This window comes from Corylus avellana, chromosome ca4 (genome assembly GCF_901000735.1).
Source record: "Corylus avellana chromosome ca4, CavTom2PMs-1.0".
Taxonomy (NCBI): Eukaryota; Viridiplantae; Streptophyta; class Magnoliopsida; order Fagales; family Betulaceae; genus Corylus; species Corylus avellana.
In genome coordinates, this window is record NC_081544.1 from 11432019 (window position 1) to 11456724 (window position 24706).

At 34.9% G+C, this 24706-nt stretch overlaps 1 protein-coding gene across 7 annotated transcripts; it reads right to left on the reverse strand.

The window, feature by feature from the left end:
- Window positions 1–6564: 6564 nt before the first annotated feature.
- LOC132179641 (uncharacterized) lies at window positions 6565–14726 on the reverse strand. Of its 7 annotated transcripts, none has more exons than XM_059592394.1 (5): window positions 14660–14726; window positions 14478–14585; window positions 12791–12844; window positions 12606–12701; window positions 6565–6628 (listed from the first exon to the last, which is right to left on the reverse strand). In XM_059592394.1, exons 2-5 carry the CDS (start codon window positions 14559–14561, stop codon window positions 6596–6598), a joined length of 267 nt encoding a protein of 88 aa, XP_059448377.1. In that variant the 5' UTR covers window positions 14562–14585; window positions 14660–14726; the 3' UTR covers window positions 6565–6595. The 7 variants fall into 7 exon arrangements, 5 of the variants coding, with proteins under 5 accessions (XP_059448377.1, XP_059448376.1, XP_059448373.1 ...); XM_059592393.1 differs by lacking the exon at window positions 14660–14726 and adding an exon at window positions 13324–13352 and having other exon boundaries at window positions 14478–14649; XR_009439945.1 differs by lacking the exons at window positions 6565–6628; window positions 14660–14726 and adding exons at window positions 12015–12141; window positions 12353–12461 and having other exon boundaries at window positions 14478–14649.
- Window positions 14727–24706: the final 9980 nt, after the last annotated feature.

The following is a 24706-nucleotide window of genomic DNA, read 5'->3' on the forward strand; positions in this document are numbered from 1 at the left end:
AAAATTCTTCAACTAGATGTTCAAGACTACCACAATGGTTCCTTCTCATCAAAATATATATATGATTCTGATCTAATAAAACAACACCATTCCCTAAATGAGTTAAGCACATGATGATTTTATAGAAAACTCCATAGACAATTTAGATACAATGTGTTACAGCAGCCAAAGATCTACAATCATCATAAATCTTTCCGATATTGATTGTTTGTTCTTCCATTTAATTCAAATATTAAATTTATATCACTGCTTAGTTTTTGATCACAATATAAACATCAAAATTAATAAACGAAAAAATGAAATTTCTACAAATAGGAAAATATCATTCAGCATTTGTTTATGAAACCTCAAAGACAGAAACATAACAAGAACATAATACCAACCGTGATGAAATATTGGTGCATACCATTTGGTGTTTCATGTACCCATTACACCCTACAAGGCGTTGAGAAGTGAAAAACGTAAATAACATATTAATTATATCGAACAAATTTTGATTTAAGGGTTGCTTACTTATCTTAAAAAAAAAAGAAACAAGAAAAGACTATTTAATAGATGCTTACCACTCTGTTCTTGGCAAGCAACCAAAACAGAGCTTCTCCTAAATCTTTCACATTTGGCAGCTGAAAGCCTTTCGCAAGTGCAAAATCAAACATTCCAGCAACTTTATTTACTTCAATCGATCCATGAATATTACACCCTTTACCTTCCTTTCCTTTTATCTTTTGGAAAAAAACCTTCTCGAAGCCTTTAGATGACACTAAAAGTGAAGTACACCCCACACAAGTTATGAGTCATCACACATTTTTGAAGTTCAGGAAAATTGCTTCATGAGTTTATTTAGAGTTTAACTAGCCAACTGGAATAGGCTTTTAGCAGACTAGCAGGCCCGCTTTGCTTTGGATGAATTTTTGGATGCTAGAAGTGCATCACAAAAGTAAACAAGATATCATTGAAAATGGTTAAGAAAATCAACAAACTAAGAAAATAATGGATTTGTATCCCCTCAAATTTTCTAAAATATGAGATTCTCAAATTTTAAAATCTGAGCACTTTATGAAAATTAAAATAACACACAAATCTCTTCATTTATTTGGACTGTTAGATATAAATTATGTAATAGAGGGTTTCAAATTTTAAAATTTGAGAATCTCATATTTAACAAAATTTGAGGGGATGTTGATCCGAAATTAAGATGCAGAGCAGTTGCCCAGTCAAAAGAAATTTGCAAAAAAAAAAAAAACACTCTACTTCTACCATCAAAACTAAGCACACTGCTATATCTCGAGTAATGAATAAGAACAAATAAGAACAAATAATTCAGGCTAATCCAACACGGCTGAAAATACATTCCATATGACATTGGCAATATTCTCACATTGGCAATGTCTTTTTGATTGTTTATTTCTTTCGGTTCTTAATTAGGTAGATTTTGAGAGGATTGATGAGGGACTGGAAGAGAAAAGGCAAGACGAAATTGTGGGGTTTTGGCCCCAAATTAAAGAGAAGGACGGGTTCAAACTTCAATGGGTATGCAGGCTAAACAAACAGAGTACGTACCATTGATTGTGCGGCGGAGGGTTCGACCCATTGGTTGGGAAGATATCCCTTCCCTTCCATTCCAATATTCCATGCCCATTGCATGGCCGGAAATGACAGAGTAACAACCTGAGAGACAGAGGGACAGAGTGATTGAAAAACCATGAATAAGAAAACTAGAAGAAGGATGGCGTCACAAAACTAACCTCTGAAAGAGTGGGCCGGCAGTATTGAGAATATGGGATAGATGATGAGGGTTAGAAGAATTGGGAGAAGAGAATGATAGAAATATAGTGGAAATAATGAAAAGAATCATACTTAACATTTCAATATTATTTTTAGAATAATATCTGAATTTTACTTTTTTTTTCCAAGTATATATCTGTTAATATTGATGTAATTTTTTATTTTTTATTTTTTTTTACAAATAATTTGTTTGAAAAGTATTTTTAGGCTTCTCAAATGCAATCTCCAACCGGCCCACCTCAAACGCAATTTCGGTTTGAGATTGTGTTTGAGGTGCCTAAAAGTACTTTTAACACTCAAAAAGTTTATTTGAAAAAAAAAAAAAAAAAAAAGGTACTGATTTAGTAAAAAAATTAAAAGCGCTTTTAAGGGTTCAAAAAGCCTAAAAATGATTAAAAAAACACTTTGGGCAAAGCTTTAAAATGATGCTTTTGTCAAAAAGTATTTTTTAACTTAAAAACTCTATTTATCAAACGCAATCTCAAACAAACTTTTAGCCTATGTACAAAATTATTTACGGGAAGGAAGCTTTGGCAAAAGTTAATTATTATGAGGTAAAAGGAAGCAAATCAATCTTTTTGGGGAAGCACTACTTTAAGTGAAAGCCATTTGTCATTTAATTGTATCTTTATGCTTGCTAAGAGAGGACCTCAAGAATTAGTGAGCACATTTAAAATTACATAACATTTCAAGGATTTGTCAAGTGGTATTAGGATCAATATAGTCGGATGGATTCCCTATTGTTTGTATTTGCTCCAACAAATTAAAAAAAGAAAAGAAAAGAAAAATCAACGTTAAGGTGTAATAGTATCTTACATGGTAGAAGGAGCGTATAATAATTGATTTCTTTAAGATAAGGAGAAGTCCATAGCCAAAAATAGACCTCTAGTGGTATGGTGATGCCAAAGTAAAAACATATAAGTCAATCAGGTTGTAACCTTATGGTCGGTCTCTTTGTTAAAGTTACTTCTTTTTATAAGCTTAAGCTTATAGAAATACTTTCTATAACTTGTAGCAGCAAGGACTTAAGGACTTAATCGATCGTTGCTTGTCTTTGTGGTTGACCAATGAAGAGAGGCAAAATGCAGAGTTTGAAGCCATTAGGCTGAAGCTTTCCAATATCTCTATTAACCAGGGAGGACTTCAGCTTCCTATTGAGAGTAAATAGTTGTGAGTTGTTTCTCTGTACTAATTTTCTTCCTAGGCCATGATATCCATCTTGTTTCTCAAATCGAATTTCACCTTCTCATTTTTGGCATTTCTGCTATTAACTAATTGTTTCTCTTCGAGATAGATATGTCCAGAAGAGGAGATATTACATTGAAGAATCTAACAAGACACGAAAACAGATGATTGTTTTGTTTGCTACTTTGTTGATATAAAGTTGGATTTTAGGTGTTTTTTTTTTTTTTTTTAATTAATGAGATTCAATTTGAGCTCTTACTTAAATAAAAGCTTGTTTAGGCCAGCTATCCTACCCTCCCCTGTTATTCACATCATTACAGTTTTTGTTGCTTCCTAGGACAATGTTATTTCAAATTTGACACGCCAAAATTGCGTCTCTCTTAAAAATACTGTTAACTGATTAACTTTGTCAAGGCAAATGGGTCTGCCTTTGTGGGGCCGGATGCCTTTCATTATTTATTTATTTTTTAATTTAATGTTTGAAAATTATGGTGTTGTTATCTTATTTCATTGAATTTTATTGTTATCATTTCATCTTTTAAGCACTTGTATTTCATTCCAAATATTTTTAATCTCAACTTAATATATTATATATGTTAATTTTCTCATCTATTTTTTTGTTCAACAACATTTAGTGACAGTAAGGATGATCCTGAGTATGCATGATGTTGTTAGGTTTAATGTTAGGGTTGGTGCCCTATGAATCATTTTGAATTTTTTAGACTTATTTTGTTGGGGAAATTGTCATTCATGAGCCGTATTCAAGGGCATTGAGTATGATTAATGTAAAAAGATTTAAATCACAAGCTCCTTATAACTTGTAAATTTGAGTTGATAGTCGATGATAAAATTGAGCATTTTTACGGTGAAGACTATGACATATCAGTACTATATGATAGAATGGTTTGTGTTGATCATTGAAAACTATTCTTCTAGTTCATATATATGTTGATGCATTCAGATTGCATTGAAATGAACCACCATAAGAATGTGTTCTACAAATTGCTATATCTTCACCTGAAAGCATTTCTTATATCTACTAATTGAAAATACTATTAATCTTGAGGGAATAGTAGACTCAGATATGAAATAATAATCACTTTGATTTACCAATAGTGATCCATAATGATCCATACCTTGTATTTTTGGTTGTTGCATTGAGTTATTCTTCATAGGAAATATAAATATCTCCTTGAGATAATTGACTAGAATTGATCGTCTTATAAGTCCATGCCTAATAATTTTAGTTAAGTGGTTACTAAAATTAATACTCTGAAAAGATTTTATTCTTTAATATAAGTATTGTGGATGATCATGTGATTGAATACTCAAAGATATAAGATGAATACGGTGAATGTAAAATCAAAATACCTTATTCAATTATGAATATCTCAAGGAGAGGTTTAAGTTGAGTAAATTATAATTACAAGCATTGCACTTTGGTTGATGTTTTACATTCACAAGCATTTGTAAAAGGTAATGTTGGGGACTTGCAAAGTTTAATTTTTAGGTCCCTTCCCTATTTCTATATAAGTTTTATGGCAAAGTTCTCACCCTCATGTAGCGGTGCGTGACATAGAGAAAAGGGAAGAATATCAAAATATTTTTGTATTTTTGTATTTTCTCACCCTCTCGTGTAGCTGTGCATGACATTGAGAATTCAAAATATAAAAATATTTTAGGTTTTACATTTTACATTATTTTTACATTCAAAATATCAAAATATTTTACATTCACAAGAAAAAAGATTCTCCCTTCATGTATATTGAATTAAATTATATACAATAAGGTTCTCCCTCCAAGTCTCTGTCACATAAATAAATGTAACTAATCGAAACAAGTTCTTCCAAGAATACATTGAGGATGAGCAGCGAAATCACAATTTTTACAATAGTAGAACCAAAGCTTTTCATCCCTTTCTATTTCACAAATTTGACAATAAAATTCTCCAGAATCATCTTCAGCTACGTAGGTGAGATATAGGAAATGTGTGTCATATCTATGCTTAGTTACTAGTGGAAGAGTAGCACATTTAATGCATAAGCGGAACCCACAAGTAGTGCAATCAAATGTTTGAGCACCACCAGGTGTTTGACCACAAGCATTGCACTCTGATTGAAATTTTTTACCAAGGTAGAGGTGGTGCTGGTGGCCTCTATGTTTAAAGACTTCTGGAATTAAAATACATTGAGCATCAAATATTCCTTCATTAGACGAACACTCATCACATTTGTAGTTGAAACCACTTCGAGTTCGCTCGCAAGCCCAACATGTAAACGATTCCACGTTGGAATCTACATTACGTAGGGTGAGCGGGTGTTGGTGATGTAATCCTCTCATAATCTTTTGGGGTAGTTTAGTACATCTTATATGAAGAGAGTAGTTGCACTGCACACAGCGGTAAAATGGGGACAACACTATAAATTGCATACACCCCGCACAACTCTTAACATCCAAGAGCTCTTCATTTTTAAGGATTAATTTATGTTGTAGATGACTCGAATGTTCGATCTCTTGAGAGGTTGCTTTTTCATCATCTTTTAGATCGTTGCCTTCGACCAAATGAGTAGCATAGTTAAAGGAATCAATGGTCTCACCTTCAATCTTAATTCAATATGCACACCGTAAGTGGGCAATGTAGTCACACTTCTGATTATCACAAGAGTAAGCTGCATACTTTGTATCTACATTTTCAAATTAAAATATAATTTGTAATTGGGTCTGATCATGAATGAATGAAGTCAAATTAAAATATAAGATTTTCAAAGATCAGAATTTGCACTTAAATTAATTTTATCAAACCTTTATATATATATATATATATCCTCTCGAAGACCAAAAAATTAATTAGATGGCATTCACGTAAATTTGGGTAGGGAAAGATTAGTTCAAATTAAGTAATACTAATACCTCGCCCCGCCCTGCCCTACAAAGTGAGTGATTTAATTAAGAATCCAATTAAGCTACCACAATTATATATTGAAGTGATCGATTTCAAAAGGATCTCCTTTTGTATATATGGAGTCAAATTAAAGGAGATTATATATATTGCTGATTTTTGGAATCTTTTTCATAAATCATAAAATTGTTAATTAAATATAATGGAGACATCGAGAAGTGCATATATATATATATATAACAAAGGCATTTTTATGATGCTCTTTAATTCGTCTTTAGATATAAATTAAGGTAATTAGGGTTTTTTATATATATTATTAATATTATTTTTGTGAGGATTAAGTGATTAACTCGTTTTTTTTTTAGGTATTTTCATAAACATTGTCCATGATGAATAATAAGTCATTTTTGTTATCTTGTCAATTAGAATTAATTAATTCCTTTAAGATTTCAAGGATAAAGAATTGTGAGATCGAAAAGCATGTTTTGGACTTGTTATTATCAATGATTAATCACGTACACGTATGATCAAATGGAACAATAATAGCTAGGTACGTACTATAAAAATTATAAACTTTTTAGCTTTTAAGAATTACATGTTAAATATCAATAGCAAATTAGCAATAGAAAAGAGGCTAATTAACAGAGGAAAGAAATGAGAGAGGGAGAGAGAGTGTACGTGTAGTACCTGTTATACAACTTCAAGCTTGTTGTGCCTTCTTTCTCCTTAAATAATCAAACAAATTTTTTTTTCTCTCCTCTGGTACATAAGAGAAAATACAAATCACAAAGATGATTTGGTAGAAGAAATAAAACAATATTGCTGTGCTTCCAAAACTGTGATTGACATGATTTATAATGAACATAATTATTCCTTTCTTCCCCTTTTCCCCCTCTCCCGCTTTGAATAAAAAAAAATTATTCCTTTCTTTTTATCTTTACTCTCCAAACATTCTTTTCTTTAGGTGCAAGTTTCTCTATTCTCTTGAATTTGTCCTTTTCTTCATCTCCAAATCTTCCTTTCTTTTCTTCCTAAGCAATTTTTTTGTTTTCTCTATATGTACATAGTTCTTTATTCTCTTACTCTTATCTTTTTTTTCTTTTTTTTTTTTTTCCACAACTTTGTTTCTTGCAAGTTTAGATAGTTTACAAAAGATGAATATTCAATTGTCTTAGACAAACCAAAAAAAAAAAAAAAAAAATTGCTATGACCGTAAAAGTATGGAAGAAACGGGTTATAATGAACCTCCTTAATTTTTTTTTTTCTTTGTCTTCAAACCTTCGGGGGTTCATCAGTTAGATTTTTTTTGTCTTTTATTTTCTTTTCTCAAAATAAAAACATTAACAAACAATTTAAACACAAAGCCTATCAAAAATACAAAAATAGTATTCTAATTTATATTACGTCAGAACACTTTTATAAGTTAAAAACAAAAAACTCCCCAAAACACATTAACAAACAAGGCTGTTATTTCTTTTTGTACATGCTCATTTATTCTCTTGTTTTATCATTTTCTTCTCCTTTACATCCTTGGTTTTTTGGCTTCCTCCTTTTCTTTTCTTTTTATACGTGCTCCTTGATTCTTTTTTCCTTTTTTTTTTTTTATATATAATATCCACATCCTTTTTTTCTAGCGATCCTAGATATCTATTGCAAGCCTCACCAAGTTAGCACCAATATTGAAGTTCATTATCCTTGAGTACTAGGCCTAACTATCATAAAGACGGTTTATAAAGGATAAAACTTCTAATTTCATGCACGAATAAAAATAAAAAATAAAAAAACAGATTTTTTGGGAAACATCCTGCTAAAATTTGATCTCAGCCACCCTCTTATTGTAAGTTGGGTTTTCTTGATAATGTTAAAGCATATTCTATACTCATTTGACCCACGCTTTTCAGGTGGGTCTCAATGTGTGGCTTAATTAACAAACCTTTATATATCCTCTTGAAGACCAAAAAATTGAGAAGGGTTATATATTCAAAGTTGAAACCTTTAATTTTAAATAATGCAAGGAAATTGACTTTTAACTTATCCTTGAAATTCTTTTGCACATAAGTAGGCTCATGTGCATGATTTATCTATCTTGTAGCCCATGATTGGTTTTTTTATAATAGCATCTGTTATACAATTTCAAGCTTGTCGTGTCCTTTTTTCTCCTTTGGTAAAAGAAAATACATATCTATTGTGCCTTCTAACTATCACAAAGATGGTTTACAAAGGATGATTAGGTAGAAAATATGATTATTCCTAATGTTCCAAAACTGTGATTCATTTGAAGGCTTGGAAGTTAAAAACCTGACTTTGAAGGCTAAAAAGACTAAAAACCTGACTTTGAAGGCTTGGGACTCTATTTGCCTTCCAAAGGTTTTAGGTGGTTTAGGCATCAGGAAAATGAGAGAAGTTAACTTGGCTCTTATCTCCAAGTTAGGCTGGAAACTTCACTCTAATGCAGATTCTTTATGGGTTTCTCACTTGCGAGGTAAGTATCTTCACTCTAGCTCTTTTCTCTCCCCCTCATCCATTTCTTCCTCATCCTGGTTATGGAAAGGCATCCTGAAAACTCGTTCTTTTATCTCCAAAGGTGCCTGTAACAGAATCCATAGCTCCTCCTCTCTCCCTATTTGGAGCTCCTCTTGGATTCCAACCATTCCATCTTTCATTCCTTCCCCCTCTCCTCTTTTGCTTAGGCCCCTTCCCAATCTTCTAGTTTCTGATCTTTTCTGTCATGATCCCTCTTCCACTGCTTATTCTTGGAACTATCCTCTTCTCCACTCTCTTTTTGATTCTGTTAGTATCAAGGAAATTGTTAAAATCAACTTTTCCTCTCCCTCTTCTGATAAGCTTCTCTGGACCCCCTCTGCTAATGGCTGTTTTTCAACTAAATCTGCATATAATCTCATCAGTAGCCAGAGATTTTCTACTGAAAACTCCCCTCTTTCTCCAGCTCAATGGAAGCTTCTCTGGAATCTCAATCTTAATGATAGATTGAAACTTTTCCTTTGGAAAATTGCTTGGGATATTGTCCCCTCCAAGATTAGGTTAAACTCTGTTTTCCCCATTCCCCCTACTCCCTTAGTTTGCCCCTTATGCAATGTAGAAGAGGACTCCCTCTCTCACCTCTTCTTCAGTTGCTTTTTTGCTAGAATATCTTGGAGATCCTCTCATTGGCCTCTAGACTCGTTGAAATGGTCCTCTCTCAGCCTCTCTGAATGGATCAAAGGTATTTTAACTCCTCATACATCTTTTGGCATTCCTCTTGCAGACTCACATTTGTTCCAGATTTATGCTGCTGTTTTTTGTGATCTGCTATGGATTTCCAGAAACCAAGCTGTTCATAATGGTGTTTTCCCTGAAGCCTCCAAGCTGGCTGCAAACATCAACCGTGTCTCCTTGGAACATTTAGCAGCCTGGACTTCAAAGTCACATCCAATCAAAGAGCTATGGTCTCCTCCTCCTACAGATTACTTCAAGATAAATTTTGATACAGCCATCAGAGATAACTTCTCTACTCAAGCAGCTGTTTGCAGAAACTCCAAAGGCCAGATCATCAAAATCCTCTCCCAAGTTAGGCCCACTTGTAGTCCTTCGTATGGAGAAGCTCAAGCAGCCCTCTTGGCTGGTTCCCTGGCAGCTTCCATGCACCTTGATAAGTTCATTCTAGAAGGGGACTCCTCTATTGTTATTTTATCTTTACAGAATCCATCTAATGTATTGGATTGGCATCTTGAACATGTAATCTCTGAAACCTTATCTATTTTTCCAGCCTCCTGTATTTGGAAGGCCAGAAAAGTTAACAGAAGTGCGAACTTCTGCGCCCATCATGTGGCATATAGGGCCGCGGCAAGAGTTTTCTCGGGCTGCATTCCCTCCTTATTCTCCCCTCCCCTCTCTATTCCCTTATGTAGTGGAAAAGATCCACCCCCTTCTTGTCCCTCTTTGTGAGGGTTTGTGTTTTGTTGGCTCTTTTCTTTAAAGTGGTTTGTTACAAAAAAAAAAACTGTGATTCATAATGAACATAATTATTCCTTTCTTTCTTCCTTTTTCTCTAAACTTTCTTTTCTTTGTGTACATGTTATCTATTCTCTTTCTTTGTTCCTTTCTTCATCTCCAAATCTTCTTTTCTTTTCTTCTTCATCATTATTTTTTTTCTTGTTTTGTGTACTTAGGCCTTTATTCTCTTACTTTTCTTTCTTTTCTTTTCTTTTTTTTTCCCCAAAAGTTCGTTTCTTGCAAGTTCTTATATTTATTACAAGACTTACAAAGTTAAAATCCAATATTGAAGTTATCACCCATGAGTATTCGGCCAAACTATCAGTAAGATAGTTTACAAACGTTGAAATTTCTACTTTGGTAGACAAAACAAAAATTTGATATGCCCCCAAAACGATGAAAGAAATGGGTTACAATGAACCTATTTTTTTCTCTCTTTTTTTTTTTTTTTTTTTTGGTCTCTAAACCTTTGACTTCGTTTGTTAAAATTTTTATTTTCTCTTCTAAAAACAAAAACGTTAAGAAACAACCTAAATATAAAACACTCTTAAAAACACAAGAAAGGTTTTCACCTTAATGTCGCATCAAAATACTTTTTTAAACCAAAAATAAAAAACCACCCTCTAAAAACACATTAACAAACAGTGCCATAATTTCATTTTGTACGTGTTCTTTTATTCTCTTGCTTCGTTCTTTTCTTCTTCTCTTCATCTTCTTTTCCTTTCTTCTCCCTACTTTTTTAAAAATTATTTTTGCATGCTTATTTATTCTCGTGCTTTATCTCTTTAATAATCTCCACACCTTTTCTTGTGAACCTAGATATCTATGGGAAGCCTCACCAAAGTTACCATCAATCTTATAGTTTATCATCTTTGACTACTAGGCCTAATTATCATAGAGATGGTTTAGGATAAAATTTCAACTTTCGTGAAAAAAAAAAAAAAAAAACTTTGCAACGCTCCAAAAGAATATATGACAAAAGTGAGTTATAGCAAACATAACGTTACAAATGGCCATAGGAAATAAGTGCAAGGGTAAAAATATTATGAGGAGGCAATAACAGCTCAACATTGAAAAAAAGCATTTGGTATTTAGTCATTCTTGTTTTCTCTTAACGTTGTTATTCATTTATCTTTCATAAGTTGGTGTTATTATTATCTTTAATTACACATCATTCACCAACGTATGAAGATGAGTTGGGGAATTATTGTAAAAGATTTTTTATTTTTTTATTTTTTTTTTTAAAGACGTGGAGTAAAGGTACCAAGAAGTTTATTCCCAAACTATTTTTTGAAAGATGTCCTGATTCGTCTAACAACCTTCTCAAATTTTTCCCATTACACACTTGAGAAGTTGAGCATGCAACACATAATTATTCCCTTTGTGTTTCCTTCGTCTCCAAACCTTCTTTTCCTTATATACATGTTCCTTTATTCTCTTACTTTGTCTTTAGTGACAACCACCTTCTAACTTCCAAACCAAACTTTGAGCCATTGTATTGAATAATATTGGGACAGAAATTTCCTCCAAACCGGTATGGAGAAAGTATCTTCCAACTCATGTAAAATAGTGCCAAGTGTTTATAAACATTTAAAAGACAAATTAAATTCTTAACCTCATTAATCGCAGTTTACTAATTTAAATTTAATGTGCCTTTTAAATGTTTATAGACATTTGACACTATTTTACATGGGTTTAGAGGAAATTTTTGTCCATAATATTGAATGAGCCTTTCTTTAGTTCAATGCATTGTAATCTTCTGTTTTCTTCTGTCATAATGGTGCGTGAAAGAAGCTTCTTATCAAATCTACGGAATGAAGGAATGGGATGGGGTTGGAAGAAATTGAAAGCCAACATAAACAGATTAGGCATTGCACATTAAAAACTGGGTGCACTCAAGATTATCAAACCCCTGCCTACAAACATACACAAAAAGTAAGATTTTTGTGGAAACACCCTGCTTAAATTTGATCTCAGCATGCCTCTTATCGTTTCAATTAGCAACATTTAGATATTGTAAGTTGGGTTTTCTTCATTGGACATATGCATCAGATTCACAATCCCGTCCAAAGTTTCATGAAAAACCAATTGGCAAGTGGATCTACGAATGAATAAATTGAAGGGGAAAATAAAAGTGAGCGATTTGACAAAATGAAATAAGAATCTTGACACAATTCATTCTGCGAAGAAATAAGTCACATGAATTTAATAATTACAACATCAATTAATAATCCTCATAAGAAAATGACTCAATGATTTCCCTACCCAACAATTTTCTCCTGCAGAAAATCAATTAATAATCCTCATAAGAGTTGTTGACTCAGTCCTAACTTTCTTATGTAATATGTAATGAATCCTCCATTTAAAGGGGTTATGCTATGAATAAAGGAATAAAAAGTAGTAATCTCAAACTTTGTGTTTAAAAGGTTTAGGTTCCCTTAGAACTTAATTTATCCCGTTACGAACTTAAGTTCGTAACACTTAATCTACCTTAGTTTCCCTGAATCCATAGATTTTTCTCCTTGTTGGTCCTTATCCATGTTTGACTATCTCATGAGTGGAGATGCAGCTATGATAATGTGCATTTATAATTTTTCTTCTGGAAGGAAACAAAACTAAACATGTGAAAATGGAAAAAGAAACATAATCTTTCATCAATGACACCTAAACCACCCCAATATTCATGACAGACTCCAAAATCACACTTTCAAATACCCTATTAGCTGTGAACAAATATACGAACCTTAACTGGAGAAATGTCATAAAAGAAGAAAATTCCAGGAAGAGACTGAAAAAAGTAACCCGATTCGGAACTCCAAAAATGCTCTGTCCCGGAATACTGCACAAAACCATTGATGGTGCATATCGGGCAAATAGTAGATCTAATCAATAAAATAAAAGAATAAGATTTTGTCATCTTCAATTTACCTGATTTGACTGGATCATACGGCCTCTAATGTCAGTGTATATAGTAGGGATCACCTGACAAATTTATAAGAAAATCATAAAGATCCCTGCTGATTTCGAAACAACAGTCACAAAAAATAAAAGACCAAAATTCTTCAACTAGATGTTCAAGACTACCACAATGGTTCCTTGTCATCAAAATATATATATATGATTCTGATCTAATAAAACAACACCATTCCCTAAATGAGTTAAGCACATGATGATTTTATAAAAAACTCCATAGACAATTTAGATACAATGTGTTACAGCAGCCCAAGATCTACAATCATCATAAATCTTTCCGATATTGATTGTTTGTTCTTGCATTTAATTCAAATATTAAATTTATATCACAGCTTAGTTTTCAATCACAATACAAACATCAAAATTAATAAATGAAAAAATGAAATTTCTATAAATAGGAAAATATCATTCAGCATTTGTTTATGAACCTCAAAGACAGAAACATAACAAGAACATAATACCAACCCTGATGAAATATTGGTGCATACCATTTGGTGTGTCATGTACCCATTACACCCTACAAGGCGTTGAGAAGTGAAAAACGTAAATAACATATTAATTATATCGAACAAATTTTGATTTAAGGGTTGCTTACTTATCTTAAAAAAAAAAGAAACAAGAAAAGACTATTTAATAGATGCTTACCACTCTGTTCTTGGCAAGCAACCAAAACAGAGCTTCTCCTAAATCTTTCACATTTGGCAGCTGAAAGCCTTTCGCAAGTGCAAAATCAAACATTCCAGCAACTTTATTTACTTCAATCGATCCATGAATATTACACCCTTTACCTTCCTTTCCTTTTATCTTTTGGAAAAAAACCTTCTCGAAGCCTTTAGATGACACTAAAAGTGAAGTACACCCCACACAAGTTATGAGTCATCACACATTTTTGAAGTTCAGGAAAATTGCTTCATGAGTTTATTTAGAGTTTAACTAGCCAACTGGAATAGGCTTTTAGCAGACTAGCAGGCCCGCTTTGCTTTGGATGAATTTTTGGATGCTAGAAGTGCATCACAAAAGTAAACAAGATATCATTGAAAATGGTTAAGAAAATCAACAAACTAAGAAAATAATGGATTTGTATCCCCTCAAATTTTCTAAAATATGAGATTCTCAAATTTTAAAATCTGAGCACTTTATGAAAATTAAAATAACACACAAATCTCTTCATTTATTTGGACTGTTAGATATAAATTATGTAATAGAGGGTTTCAAATTTTAAAATTTGAGAATCTCATATTTAACAAAATTTGAGGGGATGTTGATCCGAAATTAAGATGCAGAGCAGTTGCCCAGTCAAAAGAAATTTGCAAAAAAAAAAAAAACACTCTACTTCTACCATCAAAACTAAGCACACTGCTATATCTCGAGTAATGAATAAGAACAAATAAGAACAAATAATTCAGGCTAATCCAACACGGCTGAAAATACATTCCATATGACATTGGCAATATTCTCACATTGGCAATGTCTTTTTGATTGTTTATTTCTTTGGGTTCTTAATTAGGTAGATTTTGAGAGGATTGATGAGGGACTGGAAGAGAAAAGGCAAGACGAAATTGTGGGGTTTTGGCCCCAAATTAAAGAGAAGGACGGGTTCAAACTTCAATGGGTATGCAGGCTAAACAAACAGAGTACGTACCATTGATTGTGCGGCGGAGGGTTCGACCCATTGGTTGGGAAGATATCCCTTCCCTTCCATTCCAATATTCCATGCCCATTGCATGGCCGGAAATGACAGAGTAACAACCTGAGAGACAGAGGGACAGAGAGAGTGAAAAACCATGAATAAGAAAACTAGAAGGATGGCGTCACAAAACTAACCTCTGAAAGAGTGGGCCGGCAGTCTTGAGAATATGGGATAGATGATGAGGGTTAGAAGAATTGGGAGAAGAGAATAATAGAAATATAGTGGAAATAATGAAAAGAATCATACTTAACATTTTAATATTATTTTTAGAATAATATCTGAATTTTACTTTTTTTTTCCAAGTATATATCTGTTAATATTGATGTAATTTTTTATTTTTTATTTTTTTTTACAAATAATTTGTTTGGAAAGTATTTTTAAGCTTCTCAAATGCAATCTCCAACCGGCCCACCTCAAACGCAATTTCGGTTTGAGATTGTGTTTGAGGTGCCTAAAAGTACTTTTAACACTCAAAAAATCTATTTGAAAAAAAAAAAAAAAAAAGGTACTGATTTAGTAAAAAAATTAAAAGTGCTTTTAAGGGTTCAAAAAGCCTAAAAATAATTAAAAAAACACTTTGGGCAAAGCTTTAAAATGATGCTTTTGTCAAAAAGTGCTTTTTATCAAACGCAATTTCAAAGAAACTTTTAGCCTATGTACAAAATTATTTACGGGAAGGAAGCTTTGGCAAAAGTTAATTATTATGAGGTAAAAGGAAGCAAATCAATCTTTTTGGGGAAGCACTACTTTAAGTGAAAGCCATTTGTCATTTAATTGTATCTTTATGCTTGCTAAGAGAGGACCTCAAGAATTAGTGAGCACATTTAAAATTACATAACATTTCAAGGATTTGTCAAGTGGTATTAGGATCAATATAGTCGGATGGATTCCCTATTGTTTGTATTTGCTCCAACAAATTAAAAAAAGAAAAGAAAAGAAAAATCAACGTTAAGGTGTAATAGTATCTTACATGGTAGAAGGAGCGTATAATAATTGATTTCTTTAAGACAAGGAGAAGTCCATAGCCAAAAATAGACCTCTAGTGGTATGGTGATGCCAAAGTAAAAACATATAAGTCGATCGGGTTGTAACCTTATGGTCGGTCTCTTTGTTAAAGTTACTTCTTTTTATAAGCTTAAGCTTATGGGATAATTGGTAATTTTAACATACATAGTATTAAAGCTAAAGATCTTGTTAGTAATTGTTAACATATATTTTCATATTTTTGAATCTATTTATGAATGGTCCAATCATCTATTTCCAATGGCTAAGTGTACTAGGATAGATGAGGGTTAGAAAATGTTAGCGTTGTGACTTTCAACCTGTCATCAATATGTGCGGGCCCCATTGTTTTTTCTTCTCTTTGTGGGTTTTGGAGATCTCACTCTAAGTTTGACTCATATTTGGTTTTTTTCTTTCCTAGTTTGTCTTGTATTTGGTTTTGGAGACCTACTTGTACTAGGATTGACTTGATCGACTTAGGAGCACTATTTAAAGGCATGTTTAGTCTTTTGTGTTAGTGCCACAATCTGAATAGCTTCAATTAGAGTGGGACAAAACGTGAGAGAGATATCAAAAGTGTGCAAGGCAGCAAGCACAAAGTGGGAGTGCTGCACAAGGTGCTTTTCTTCTTGGTGTTTTTTGGAGGAGCCAAAAACAAGTGATTAGAAGAAAAAAAAAGTGTTGCGGAGTGAGAGAAGAAAATAAAGATCAGCCGCTATCAGTTCCAGCAAAAGAATAGTTTGTACATCTGTCTTTTGTATTATATTTTGAGAATAATCTCTCTTGTGTGATAGTGAGATTTGGGTGTATTGGGGCTTTGAGATCTGAGTGATTTTTTTCTCTACTATTTTTGTACTCCATCTTTTGATAGTGGATTTTTCTTCGGGTTGTCTCCGCCAGTGGATGTAGGCTTATTAAGTCAAACCATTTAAATCTTGGTGTCGTGTGTTGATTGCCTAATCTTTGTTATTCTGCATTCTTCTTATTTTTCACATCTGACGGGTCTTGGGAAATAGGATTAATTTTCTAACAACTGATATCAAAGCTTTTGGTTCGAGTGGGAGCGATGGCAATAGAAGATGGAAAGATAGGAATCGAAAAATTCAACGGCACAAATTTTGGGTACAGGAAGGTGCAAATTGAAGATATTCTTTATGGGAAGGACCTCTATCAACCTCTTTTGGGAGAACAACCTAACTACATGTATGATAGCGAGTGGGCTCTGCTTGATCGTAAAGCCCTAGCAGTTTTCAGGTTATCATTGTCAAAATCAGTTGCGCACAACGTTGTAAAGGAGAAGACCACAACAGGTCTAATGGCAGCCTTGTCAAGCATGTATGAGAAGCCGTCGGCTAACAACAAGGTGCACCTGATGAAGAAATTGTTCAACCTAAAGGTGGCGGAAGGGGCTTCGGTGGCACAACATCTCAATGAGTTCAACACTATCACAAATCAATTGTCGTTGGTGGAAATTGATTTTGATGATGAGGTTCACGCATTGATCGTCTTGGCATTTTCGCCAAATAGCTGGGAAGCCGTGAGGATGGCTGTGAGTATCTCTGTAGGAAAGAGTAAACTAAGCTATGAAGACATCAGAGATTTGATTCTCAGTGAAAAGGTTCGCAGAAGAGATGCGGGTGAAGCCTCTTATTCTGGTGCTGCTTTAAACCTCGAGACTTGGGGCAGAGGACAAGACAGAAACTCTGGTCAAGGCAGATTAAATTCTAGAAAAGAGAGAAGCAAATCCAGATTCGAACAACAACCTAAGTGTTGGAACTATGGCAAGACAAGCCACTACAAGAAGAATTGTAGAGAGCTAAAGAAGAAGACTGACAACGACACTGCAAATGTCGTGGTAACAGAAGAAGTGCACGATGCCCTACTTCTATCTGTTGAGAGTCCTCTTGATTCTTGGGTCTTGGACTCATGAGCTTCTTTTCATACCACATCGATCCAAGAAGTTCTCGACAATTATGTAGCTGGAGATTTTGGGAAAGTGTATTTGGTTGATGGAATGGCGCTAGATGTTGTGGGTCTAGGCGATGTTCGCATTAGAGTTCACATTAACTTGGTATGGAAGCTGTAGAAGATCAGGCATGTTCCAAAGCTGAAGAAGAATCTGATTTCAGTGGGACAGCTTGATGAGGAAGGGCATTCAATTCATTTACACGGTGGAAAGTGGAAGGTGAGCAAGGGAGCCAGAATTTTGGCTCGTGATTATAAGACAGATACTCTCTATATGACCACGAACAACAAGGATACAATTGTTGTTGCAGATACGAGTGCTGACTCAAAACTATGGCACATAAGGCTTGGGCCCATGAACGAGAAAGGGATGAAGGTACTTATGTCAAAGGGGAAACTACCGGAGTTGAAGTCAGTTGAGTCTGATTTGTGTGAAAGCTGCATCCTAGGGAAGCAGAAGAAGGTGAGTTTCGTGAAAGTTGACAAAGCACCTAAGCTTGGAAAGCTGGAGTTGGTACACCTAGATTTGTGGGGTCCCGCACCAGTGGCATCTCTTGGAGGCTCGCGGTATTACATCACATTTATTGATGACTCAAGCAGGAAGGTATGAGCTTATTTCTTGAAAAGCAAATTTGATGTATTTTAGACTTTTAAGAAATGGAAGGCCATGGTTGAGACTGAAACTGGCTTGAAGCTCAAGTATTTGAGATCAGACAAGGGACGAGAATACGAAGATAGGGTGTTTAAATAGTTTTGTGCAGTGAATGGGATTAGAATGGAGAAAACTATCCCAGGAACACCATAGCAAAATAGTGTGGCTGAGCGCATGAACATGACCCTCAATGAGCGTGCTAGGAGTATGGTGTTGCATGCTACATTACCAAAGATTTTCTGGGCTAATGCAGTGCTATACCTGATAAATAGGGGGCCTTCTGTTCCCCTGAGCCATAGACTACCATAAGAAGTCTGGAGTGAAAAAAATGTAAATCTTTCACATGTGAAAGTTTTTGGTTGTGCTTCGTATGTCCATGTTGAGTCTGATGCTTAGAGTAAACTAGATGGTAAATCTAGTAAGTGTTACTTCATTGGATATGGAGATGAGGCCTTCGGTTATCAATTTTGGGATGATCAAAATCGGAAAATCATTAGAAGTCGGAATGTGACTTTTAATGAGTGTGATATGTACAAGGATGGGTCAAGTGCAGAACATGAAGTTACAGAGCAGGAACCAAAAAGGTCTAAGTTTGTTAACTTAGATGATCTTTCTGAAAGTACAGTGCAGAAAGAGAAACAATTCGTGGAGGTGGAACTTGATTTACAGTGTTCACTCACGGATGAATGTGATGACGGAGAATCTTCAAGAGACTCACAGCACCGAGAAGAGTCTTATTCTTTAGCAAGAGGCAAAGAGAAATGTGATCGAAAAGCAACAAAAAGGTATGGCTTTGAGGATATGGTTTCTTTTGCTCTAACAGTTAGCAATGAAGATCCATCGTCTGTTTAGGATGGTATGCCGAAAGAGGTGGTGTCACTACGGATAGGTAAAGCTTGGGAATCGGTAGAATTACCCAAGGGAAAGAAGACTAAAGGGTACAGATGGGTCTACAAAAAGAAATAGCCATCAGAGAAAGCTGTATGGTCTACGGGACTGGTAGGAAAGCATGGTGTTATGCTAAACTAAGTCATATGCTCAAGTTCAAGAGGCGCTTGGACTTGAGTGACACTTGTGGAATGTGATTGCCCTTAGGGTCTGAGGCGGAGACATCCGGAGGAGATATGTCTTGTTAGATTTGATGGGTTTCAAGTCAAGGAGGAGATTGTTAGTATTGTGACTTTCAACCTATCATTAATATGTGTGGGCCCCATTGGTTTTTTCTGTCCTAGTGGGGTTTGGAGAGCTCACTCTAAGTCTGACTCGAATTTTTTTTTTTTTTTTCCTAGTTTGTCTTGTATTTAGTTTTGGAGACCTACTTGTACTAGGATTGACTTGACCGACTTAGGAGCACTATTTAAAGGCATGTTTAGCCTTTTGTGTTAGTGCCACAAGTTGAATAGCTTCAATTAGAGTAGGACGAAATGTGAGAGAGATATCAAAGTGTGCAAGGCAGCAAGCACAAAGGGGAGTGCCACACAAGGTGTTTTTCTTCTTGGTGTTTTTTGGAGGAGCCAAAAACAAGTGATTAGAAGAAAAAAAAATGTGTTGCGGAGTGAGAGAAGAAAATAGAGATCAACCGCCATCAATTCCAGCAAAAGAATAGTTTGTACATTTATCTTTTATATTCTATTTTGAGAATAACTACTCTTGTGTTATAGTGAGATTTAGGTGTATTGGGGCTTTGAGATCTGAGTGATTTTTCTCTCTACTATTTTTGTACTCTATCTTTTGATAGTGGATTTTTCTTCGGGTTTTCTCCGCTAGTGGATGTAGGCTTGTTAAGCTGAACCACTTAAATCTTGGTGTCGTGTTGATTGCCTAATCTTTGTTATTTTGCATTCTTCTTATTTTTCGCATCTCACGGGTCTTGGGATATAGGATTAATTCCCTAACAGAAAATTGGGAGAATAGAATAATAGGAATCTAGTGGAAATACATAGAAAATGGGAAGCTCATACTTATGGTGCTGTCCCTTCAGAAAATAATTATATACTTTGGTCAAATAGAATTTATTTTGTTATATTGTAAGCAGGACCCACAAGGAAAGTTTTGATGCACTTTTCTATATATTAGGCTTTGTATTGAAATATGAAATAATGAAAATGGGTGCATGTGGTTATAAAAGAAACAAATAAGTCCTCTATAACGAAGGGACTATATAATGGCATTCTGAGCTGACTACTGAACTCTGTTTAATTAAAAAGGATGTGATAGCTCTAACTTTAGTTAGTTTATAGTATGAAGCAAAAGGAAGTAAATCAATCTTTTTGGGGAAGCGCTACTTTAAGGGATGTCAATTGGATGTTTATGCTGGCTAATTTAGAGCTCCAATATTGCCTAAGAAAGGACCTTTAGAATTAGTTAGCACACAGAAGTAGGACAAGCATAAACTATAAGCTTTGGATAAGGGGCTTTGGCCTAGGAAATAGAATTCTTTTGAAAAAGTAAATTGGCTAGATTTTAGAAGACTCTTGTCCTTGTGGCTCTTACTACCCTCTTTCTCATAATGTTATCAAAAGTGAGTGATTATATGTTTGTGTAAACTAAACTTTTAAAAAGATCAATTGTAGTCATGAATAGAATTAGTTAAGGTTTTCATTGTTAATGTGCAATTGAGGAAAATATGATAGAGTGGTCCCTATTGGAAAAGATGGAGAAGGGTCACTATTAACAAAGATATAAGGATGAAAAAGGAGAGATGTGGCTGCTTTCGATTAGTTGAAAAAGGATTCATAAAGCTCACCTGATTTAATTGGGATTACAACTAAGTTGAGTTGTGTAGCTAGTTCAGGTTTAAATAGCTTATGTGGCACACCATCTTAGTATATTGGATTAAAGATCAAAACTAAGAAAAAAAAATGATGGTACACAATCATGTTGGTTAGAGGTCATCATAGATTTGTGCTTCTTTTACGTGTAGTTGGAGAGCCAATACATTGAAACACAATGTAAGCTTTGCATCACCAATGCGATTTATCTCTTTTATCTTTTCAACTTGATGTACTTGTTTACACGATTAAAATGACTATTTTCAATTCTTTTGAATGGAATTCGATTTATGATGTAGATCAAAGTGCTTGGGAGTTCATGAGGAAGACCCATGAGGATGTAAGTGTGAAGACACCCCGGAAGATGGTGACACACTCACAATCTTGCACAACAACGGAAGACCGTTCGAATGGCAAGGCAGCCCGTTCAAATGCGTAGTTGGGTCTAAGTGATCTAGGGAGGTGAGAGAGCTACATTCAAACCCTGTTCGAACGCCTATGTTGATTTTTGCATTTTTATGTTCTCAGTTCAGTTCCCATTCGAACGGCCGTTTGTCCCGTTCGAATGAGTAGCTTTGTTTCGCTTAGCTGACTTTATTTCATGTTTACTAGGTTTAGGGTTTGGGGAGTCTATATTTCGTGTTTTATTAGGTTTAGGGTTTTGGGAGTCTATATTTCCCATTCGAACGGCCATTTGTCCCGTTCAAATGAATAGCTTTGTTTTGCTTAGCTGACTTTATTTCATGTTTACTGGGTTTAGGGTTTTGAGAGTCTATATTTTGTGTTTTATTAGGTTTAGGGTTTTGGCGGTCTACAAGTACATGCTTATAGCCTTCAGAAAAGCAGTTGTTTATGAATCAGTTTTGATGAATGAGAATACTCAGAGTTGAGTTTCTTCCTTTTTTTTCGTCAAACCTTAGATAGACTCTATTATTTTGAGAAGAATTCTTAGATCTTTTATAGACTCAAGATCTAGAATTAGTTATCTCGTTCTTTATTGATGTTCTTCGCTGCAACCCACGAAATCACGCTGCATCAGTTGGTATCAAAGCCAAGTTACTCTCCATGAATGGGGAGGAGCGACCATCTGGCAGACATGGACGAAGTGTACATGCACACGGAGGCAGCACGTAAGGTGCAACCGACGATTCGTTTGCGGCATATGGGTGGTGGGCTAAACGGTTGTTGTTGCCAACCAAGACCACGGTTCGTGGAGGCGGAAGGCAAATTTATCGCTGATCGTTAGCAACACATGGAGGAGCAATTCACGGCTACTGGGGATCAAATCAAAGCCCTCGCTACCTGATTATCCAACATGGATGGTCACAACAGGAATGGATCCGGAAACCCTTTTGCAGAGCGCTGAACGCACGGACGTCAGCACCATGCACAAGCTCATGCCAACATGTGGGTGAATGGGTTTGAACTCAATATCTCGGAATTCCAAGGGGATCTACAACCCGAAGAATTTTTGGATTGGGTGTTGGCTATTGAAGTGGTTCTTGAATTCAAAGCGGTGCCCGATGAACAATGAGTCTCTTTGGTGGTACACACATTCTGGGGATGAGTTGTTGCGTGGTGGCAACAAATGAAGCAAACTAGGGTGTGGCAAGCCAAATTGAAGATCAATAGTTGGGAGAAACTATTGAAGTATATGCTAGTTGCTTTCTTGCCCCATAAGAATACCATGGGCCGAAAATCACATAATTGGAGACAAGGGTCTATAGCTATGACAAAGAAAAGAGAAAAGTTCTACGAAAAAAATGTGTTTAGGGAAACATTGATTGAGGCGGAGAGTCCACGACAGGCCAATTTGACTCTTACTTGCCAAGCTCAACTCCATCTACCCAATCTATATGTGGAGGGGCAAGGTGAACCTGTTGATGAGGAGTTCCAGGAATCCGAGGTCATTAATGAAGAGTTTGATCATGAAGATGTTGAAGATCCTTTACAAGGGTTTGTGGATTGGGATTCTAATGTGGTATTTTTGTGACTAAATTATCAATAATAAAAATAACCATTCACAATAGGACGAATCTTTGTAGGATACGGCTATATTGAGGGCGTCGAACCTCAAGGACTGCAGGGGTTTAATTATCAAAATTTAAAATATTAAAGTTAACTTAATTAAAAAGGAGATTTGATTTGATTTGCTTGAGAACTAAAGTGCATGAAAATAAAAAGAGTAAATATGAGAGAGAGAGAGAGAGAGAGAGAGAGAGAGAGAGAGTAAGGTATTGATTTCACCACAATCCGCACATCAATGGTTAACCATATTTAATTCTAGCAATTCATTTTATGCATGTTATTATTTAAACAAGAAAACATATGAAAATAATCTCATACAATCAATGAAATAGCATAACCCATCTTCGGTTGGCATAGATCGTCTACCTAAATTACACTAAACTAGGGTGTAGTACGATCCTTCTTTCCTAGGTATGGTCTATCTATCCTTATTGATTGCATGTTAATTAAAAACCATTGTATAACCATCATTCTTATAATTACAGAAAATCAGAATGATTTGAGTTCAATAATAGTAAAATAATTTATAAGACAAGATAAAGATTTTACTAATATTGAATTGGAATTAAAAAACAATTGCATTTAATATGAAAAACAGAAATCAATTATAACAATCCTCAGAGTTATACAATCAACATGCATAAATTGAAAACTAGAAATTAAATACAATCAAACCATTGTGCTTGGAAAGGGTTACATCAACAATTGGGTTTAGCCGCTTATGATCTTCTAAGCTTCACAGACAATTTACTGAAATTTAAACTCTAGAAAGCGGTGTGTCTGTTTACAATGTTTAAAGCCCCATTTATAGGGATTAGGAAAACCCTAAAAATCCTCAGAAAACTGATTGAGAACCAAATCCAGGCTGGAAAAGGATTGCTATCGTGTAATACATGCCCGAGTGCGCTCGATCCGAGGTTTTGTGGGCTCGAGCGCAGTGCGCTCAAGCTTAACTATTGTGTGCACGAGCGCAGGCATGCGCTCAATCTCTGGCCACAAACGCTCGAGCGCAGGTGCGCTCGATCTCAGGAGTACTGTACTTGATCCTAAATCTAGAATGCTCAACTTTTTTTTTTCCTTTTAAGCCCAATTTTCAATGGTTTGTCAAATAAGACCTGAAACACAAAAACAAAATAAAATCAAACAAATAACAATGCTAAGGAAGTAACATATGTAAATTAAGGGGCTTGAATGTGCAACATTCGGCGCTTATCAGATTCTCCACCAACCTATAATGACGATGTCAATGAAGTAAATCCGAATGAAAAACCTTTGCCATCCGAAAAGAGGGAGAATATGCAGCATATTTGTTTACTATCATGTTTGGCGGCCTCTACCCCAAAGAAGATGACCCATTGGAAGAGAAAGAGCCCATGAATGACATCACAGATTATGAAGTGGTTGATGAAGACCTTCAAGGTGAATTGCCTAATTTTAGTGATGAAGAATTAGGTTATGTTGATTTCCTTGGTGTAGACGATATTTTATCCGATTCTCATAACATTGATTATGATGAATTTCATGTAGATGAGGAGAATTACATGTTCACAAGAGAGAAAATGGTTGACCTATTCTTGAGTATCTTCATGGCACGTGGAAGGAAAAAGGAATGAGAGAAGTACGGCAAACCCAAAATATTACCAAGTGATGTGTGGGGCTTCACGACAAGCATCAAGGTATTTCGATGATGAAGAGCACCACGTTTATTGTGGGGTGTTGCCTTCTCTTGATCTTGAGGAAGGGCGAATGGAACAAGTTGACAG

Coding starts and splice junctions, on each gene's coding strand:
- LOC132179641 (XM_059592390.1), bottom strand. CDS start 14,621: ATGGTTTTTCACTCTCTCTGTCCCTCTGTCTCTCAGGTTGTTACTCTG. Junction 12,845..14,477: donor CCTCCGCCGCACAATCAATG/GTACGTACTCTG, acceptor TAAATTTGTCAG/GTGATCCCTACTATATACAC. Junction 6,629..12,605: donor ATGACATTTCTCCAGTTAAG/GTTCGTATATTT, acceptor CTTATGTACCAG/AGGAGAGAAAAAAAAATTTG.